At 37.7% G+C, this 7,071-nt stretch overlaps 1 protein-coding gene across 2 annotated transcripts in view; it reads right to left on the bottom strand.

Annotated features, from left to right (window-relative positions):
• Nucleotides 1–4,300: 4,300 nt before the first annotated feature.
• LARP7 (La ribonucleoprotein 7, transcriptional regulator) overlaps nt 4,301–7,071 on the bottom strand; it is a 100,434-nt gene continuing 97,663 nt past the window's right edge. For both annotated transcript variants that reach the window (XM_063458339.1, XM_063458338.1), the window contains 2 exons: nt 6,245–6,336; nt 4,301–4,504 (listed from right to left, as the gene is read on the bottom strand). In XM_063458339.1, the coding sequence (XP_063314409.1) occupies nt 4,430–4,504; nt 6,245–6,336 (167 nt within the window). In that variant the 3' untranslated portion in view covers nt 4,301–4,429. The remainder of the gene's footprint in view (nt 4,505–6,244; nt 6,337–7,071) is intronic.

The following is a 7,071-nucleotide window of genomic DNA, read 5'->3' on the forward strand; positions in this document are numbered from 1 at the left end:
GCATCCTTATTCTATACAATGATCTATGCAGAAACAGTCAGCATTTAGGATTAGAATTTATTTCTGGGAATCACTTGGCAGGAGACTGCTTAAATAATGAGTGTTCGGGTGAATTGAAATAACAGATTATGGGAAGAGGTGGAGGGGACTATGCCTGAGGACCAATAGAGGCCTAATCCGATTCTTGCTACAAGTAATTGTTTAACTTCCAGAAGTTACACAGCAAATAGCTCTAGGAAAATTTTTATTTAGATTTTTCTTTTTTTATCAGCATTATTTTGTGGAGGATTCGACTTTTACATATTTACAGCTGGTCAATGCATTTTTAAAGTAATTTCAACTGTAGATGTTCTATTGTTTTAGACTAAAATTCCTATCAGGGCCATCCATGTGGTGCCTGCGGGTAATGACACAGATAATGAAGATATGAAGGGGGGAATCTTATGTGATGGATGACTCTTAGTATATTGCCATGACAATTTTAGAAGACTGTTTTGTGGAAATAATTTGACTACACAGTACAAAATTGTTACAAACACACCAAAACAACCTGGAAATACTGTCTGGGAAATATAAATAAGGTCCTAAAATGTGACCTTTTCAGCAGATGTAGACTGCTCAAGGCAGTTTTGAAACATGAAAGGTACTGGACAGACCTTCAAGTTTCAGCTTTCATATTTACTGCATTACAGACATTATGATCGCAATGTTTTGACCTAATGCAGGGTCTTTCCAAGCCTACATTGTTAAAACATTATAACTGGTTTTAAGGTCCAATAAATTCTGAAACCCTGTATTATTTCAAACAAAAATACACAGGGAAGTTTTGTAAATGTGGAGCTAGGGATAGGCTGAGAGCATCAACTGTGGGCAGCACAGAGTCCATGACTTCCTCATTGAAGTCTCGCACCATCATCAGAAAGACTGGGGCATAACTGACGGGAGAAGTCCTTGAAACTTTGGTGTTCATTTGCTTGTAAACGGTTTAAATTCCATAATAGATAATTGAGAGGAAGTTCTTTTGGTGCCCAAAGTGTACCTTTATTAATGATGTTGCAGATAAGAGAACAACATTGCAAGTAAACAATGTTTCAAATTTTTTGTAATTTACTCCTACAAGTTCTATAATTCTCTCACATGTTCTCATAATGTTCTTATATTATCCCATGTATATTGTATATGCTGAAACAAATATACAACACTGCAGCCAAGTTGTTCTTTAGACACTTATACATGCATATTCATTTACACACAAACGTGCACATACACACACCTCCCTGACAGTGTGTATGTATGTGCCTGATAGCAGGTCTGTGTGTATCCAAAATTAATACGTATCTGCTGCTGTGTGGGTGGTCTATGTTTCTGTGACCAGCCTCTCCATACATTATAGCATTGACAAATAAAAACCCAAAACAAAAAACATTGCCTTTTCTGGCCCACAACTTTGTATCTAACCACCAGCCCATGAAGTGGCAGGGAGGGCCCCAAGAGCACCAATCACATACAAAATAAACATCACTTGCAATTTTGAAAATCATGTATTTGCTAATCTAGGATACGGGAGCTTACATTGAAAGCAATGTAAACATGATTTTGGTAGTAAAAGGGTCAAACAAGGTCCATAAAGACAACCAGTTTGATCCAACTGTTTTAGTTCCAGTTTTCTTGAGAGTAATGTTTTAAATGTGACCATTATTTTGGTATCTCCTCCAATTCAATCAATTAACCCTCATCATACATTTCCCTCAATGTGTTCTCAGCCAACTTCAGATTTCTAAAAGGTTCATGATTTGAGATTCATTTCTATGGTAATAGGAAAGTTAAAAAAATATATATTTTATTTGCGCCATATAAACAAAATATTGGAATGCAGAATGTCGGCTATTGCTGGGGGTGACTTTTTTTATTTCAGACGCGAACCTGCCTTATGTAAGTTTTGATGATACTTATATGATTCAGGCCTTGGTACTGTGTCATCATCAATATGTCAAATATATATTGCAATTCTTAGAATCTTACTAAACCCTCCCACCCGGGTCCCCTTCTTTCCCTATTAATTAGTTCCTAATATAGGTTTTTATCCATTTCCTTCTTGGAAAGAGAGAGAGAGAGAGAGAACCTCTTTTATCGGAAATAGTCTCAATATTTTGTTATTCTCTTTATCTGCCCGTTTTGGGGTTCTATTCTTTTTCTTTCTTCTCCCTTCATTTGATCTAATACTTTCCTTCCCTGAAGCCGAGCATGCGCTCTCTCTCTATTGGTTATTCCAATCAAATTCTATGTTATCCATTTTGTTTTTATCCATGTGTCCCAGTCTTCTATTTGCTTATATCTGTTTCCTAAATTTACCAGGATACCCCTTTCCATTCTTGCTTGCCATATAACTTGTTTTATTAGTTCATTAATGCATGGAATTTTCCCCGTTTTCCAATTTCGTGCTAAAAGTAATTTAGCTGCCGTGATTATATGTAATATTAACATCAATTTTTTTTTTGTCATATTTGGCCAGTTCATATTTAGTAGGACCATTTCAGGGTTGAGAAGTAGTTTTATTTCCATTGTTTGATATATTAACCTAATTACTTCTTTCCAAAATTTATTTATGAATGTGCACTACCGCCAGCTGTGGATCAAATTACCTTAATCGATATTACATTTCCAACATCTATCTGATAACTCTGGGTAACCTTTCTTGAAATGTTTCGGTGTTAAATACCATCTAATTACTTAAATTGAGTTTCTGTAAGGTTTATACAGTGCATATCTTTATTTAGTTTGTTTAAGTAATCTTCTTCTTCTATATGCATTTGAAGTTCTTTTCCCCATTTGTTGGTCAATGCTATCGGTTTATCATGTCTCCATTCACATACAACATTTTCACATTTTGGCAGTAAATTTTTTAGTTGAAATAGATGTATAAGGTTTATGGTGTTCCCCCCTTTGTTTTTATATAGGTATTCTGTTAAGAAGCTCTAAATTCGCAGATAATGAAATGTTTCACTGGGGGGGGGGGGAATATTAAATCCCTTCCTAATTTGGTTAAAGGGTTTGAGATTCCCTAATCCCCCCAAATATCCAAATATCTATTTCTATATTTTCTTGTTAACATCTTGTTAACTCTTCAATTATCTGGGATTTGGTTCGAGCCGCTGATATATTTTTTGTTTACTTCTACAACCCAAAATAATGAGGCTAAATTTCCAACCCCAGTTTTAGCTTTTTCCATTTTATACCATATTTCTTGGGTTGCCGCTTTACTTTGTGTGAGCATTATATGGAAAAGCCTACTAGCCTGACAGCATTGCAAGATTTCTGGGCACCCCAAGCCTCCCTCCTGCTTTGATCTGGCCAAAACTTTAATATTAACTCTTTGTTTCCTACCACCCCATATGAATTTGAGGAGTGTAGTAGTGATAACCAATTTTCTGGGAAGTTAATAGGAATCATTCTCCACAAGTATAACCATTTTGGCAAAATGTCTGTTTTTAGAATGTTGATCCTACCCGACCAAGAAAAGCCCATGCCTTTCCAATCCCTTAGATTTTTTTTTAAAGTTTGTTTTAATAAAGGAAGGAAATTGGGGGTGACCTTTTTTAGTATAACAACATTTTTCATTTTTGCTATGGGATTTTAAAGTGGAGAGGCTTATTTGCCAAAGAGTAAAATGCTAACCAAGTAGCAAAATGTAAGCCAAAACAGCCAATGTAGAAACATTTTAAAATTGTGTTTCTACTTTGGAAAATACATACAGGTGTTTTTCAGTTAATCACCCACCATTTTAGAATCCTTGGAAATGAGGCAATTCGCTCAAAGCTCAGCATCCACTGGTCCCTATAATTTAGCACTACCTGTGGTAACCTCCAAGAAGTTGTGCATGAAAGATTGCTTATAAACTTGCATTTTAATTGCCTCAAACACGAAAATGCCAAATCTATCAATAAGATTAGAAACTGGAAGGGAACCCTCCAAATCAGTGCAGCTCTAAGTTCAAGGTATACCATCAATGTAGGAAGTATGAAATGTTAGGAGCTTAGATCTCCAACACACTTATATAGTGATCTGTGAATTATAAATCTCTATTAATTCTCCAGCCCCTTACTGACAATTGACAATTTGGCCGACATATGTTACCACCTGATGCTTTTTTAAGGGAAAAATAAGTTCAAAGCATTCAAATGGAAATCTTCACAATATGTTCATATTTCAAGTAGAAAGAGTAAAAGAATAAAATCTATTTATTTTCCACTTCAATAACACAAAACTTGAAGAAGAAATAACCCCTCCCCCCACCCACCAAACAAAAACCCCAAAAAACAAACAGTTGACAAAGGAACAACTGCATTTTTAATCTCCGTTGGAAAAAAGCACTAGATTGCCTCTGGAGTAGCCCAGTGATATGAAAATGTTTAGGAGATGTCCAAAAGGATTAAATTCCATCGCCGAATCTGATATGTTTGCTGGCCTCTTGTGTAAGCCGCATCTTTTCGGCTTTGGCAACCAACTGAAAAATAAAGGGCTTATGTTAGAAAAAGAAAAACTCTCAGGTACGGTGTACCACAATGATTCATTAAGTCTAAAATAAATGTAAATGATTTCTGTGAGCATCAATCCATAATATTTACTATTCAGGCACACATATAGGACTGCCAGAAATAACTTGCAAGGGACTTTGTATGGGTGGCAGATTGACAGAGCATGTATTTGGGATGGGAAAGAACTGGGCTTTGAAGAGGAAAAATAATTTGCTCATTTGAAGTTCTTTATGGCAATTAGGTCAGCTCCTTTGTAAAATCATTGCATGGCACAACCTCTGTCAAAACTGGATAACACTTTACAAAGAAACAACTCTTTGGCTAGATAGAGGGAAACACAAACTATCTCAATAGCTTCAAGAACATACATAATCAGAAAACATTAAAGTTCCATATTTTGGATTAAAGAGTTCGACCATGTCTCTTCGCATATTGAAATAAAACATTCTGATGAAAACTTCTCGAAAGTAACAAAATATATTCATAATGGGTTTTAAAAATTATCTAATATTGGATTCATAGTGTAATTTGCATATACAGGCTATATAGTAGTAGAAAACCTTAAAGGAGCACTATAGTGCCAGGAAAACAAACTCGTTTTCCAGGCACTATAGGGTCATTAGGTGCCCCACCCTCAGGGACCCTCCCACTGGGCTGAAGGGGTTAAAACACCCTCAGCCACTTACCTTTCACCAGTGCCGGGATTCCTCAGTGCTGGGGAACTCTCCCACTCCACTGTGATTTTTACAGTGAGAATCGCAGAAGTGCCTCTAGCTGCCGTCAGTGAGACGGCCACTAGAGGCTGGATTAACTCTCAGTGAAACATAGCAGTTTCTCTGAAACTGCTATGTTTTCAGCTGCAGGGTTTAAACTAGAGGAACCTGGCACCCAGACCACTTCATTGAGCTGAAGTGGTCTGGGTGCCTATAGTGGTCCTTTAACATAAAGGTTATCTACATAGCCCTTTAATGTGCTCAACCATTGGGCTCTCCCCACCATGCCAATTCAATTAAACTGAAATATCAGGCAATGGTTTAACTGATTAAAGCGGCACTAGTAATCCACCCTCACCACACCACTTCTAGGTAGGTGTCAAAGTAACATACACATGAATGCCAGGACCCAAGGTTTCCCAGCAGAAAATTTCCCAGAGCATGACGCTGACTTTCTGCCTTCTTCCCATAAAGCATGTAGGGACTACATTGTCTCAGTATTTTTTCTACACCTAACACTTCTTGACACTGGGCGGAGCTACCGCCGTCAAGATGTGTTAATCCTCCAGCCATCACCAGTGAAATCTGAAAGGAAATTGGCTCTATTTATGGCGGAACCCGCTGTGTCCTCCATACACCTCTCTGCTGTACTCTTGCAAAAAAGCAGTGCTGACGTGGGCTCCTGGCAACTGTAGCTGCAACATCAGAAGAGGACCAGCGCCCATGAGGGACAGGTTCAGGTAAGTAGAACTCACTCCTCTGTGCCCCCCCCCCCCCCAAAAAAAAAACAGATCCTTGTACATCATGCAAAGTCCCCAGACTGTGAGAGTGCCAATTTAAATTAAAGTTGGGACAATATTTGCAAGGAAGAAAAGGGTGCTTCAATTGTACAACTGAAGGTTAAAAAAAACACAAAAAAAACACAAAAAAAACGTAAGAACTGGAAAAATACTCAAAATATTAATTTTATAATGTTCAATGGAAGATAAATGTTACCTTGAGTGTTCCACGTTTCTTTTCACGGGGACGGTTAAGTTTTGCTTGCCTGTCCACCAAGATCTTCTGCCAATACCGCTGTTCACCATCTCCTGCAAGGAAAACAAAGTCAAACAAAGAATGCAAAAGTTATTGTAATTAGTTTATAATGGATAATGTCCTGCTTTATGACTGAGATGGATAATGGTATACTTTAAGTTACCATGGCAGATTACATGTACAACATTTAAAGGGACACTTTGGACCGTTAAGGCACTTTAGTTTTGCTAAAATGCTTTACATGTGAAGTGCCTATTTTTTCATTTTACAAAAAGTGCAGATTTCAATGAAAATTGGCACTTCTAAGAATTAACCTTCTTACACACCTCCTGGATTTCAAGCAAACATCATACAACATTAAAGCCACCTGCCGAATATTTCCCCCTCATTTTCACAAAACAGCACTGATGCATCAAGGCATGGGCTCTACAAGACCTCTGAATGTGTCCTGGTATCTGGCAACAAGACAATAGCAGGAGATACTTTAAATCTTGAAGTTGTGAGGTGGGGTCTCCATGGATCTGATTTGCTGTTCCAGCACATTCCACAGATGCTCAAACAGTTTGAGATCTGGGGAATTTGGAGGCCAAGGCAACTCATTCAATTCGCCTCTTCAAACCCTTCTCTGCTATCATTGCCGTTATCGTCCCCCTGGTTCCCCTCTCCTCTTCCTTGACCACTTTGATGCCTGGCTAACCTTTTCCTCTCTTCTAATATTCCATCCCTAATTCTTGGTGACTTCAATATTCCCATTAACCCATCTTTGACCTCAGCAGCCTCTAAACTAC

This window comes from Pelobates fuscus, chromosome 6 (genome assembly GCF_036172605.1).
Source record: "Pelobates fuscus isolate aPelFus1 chromosome 6, aPelFus1.pri, whole genome shotgun sequence".
NCBI lineage: Eukaryota > Metazoa > Chordata > Amphibia > Anura > Pelobatidae > Pelobates > Pelobates fuscus.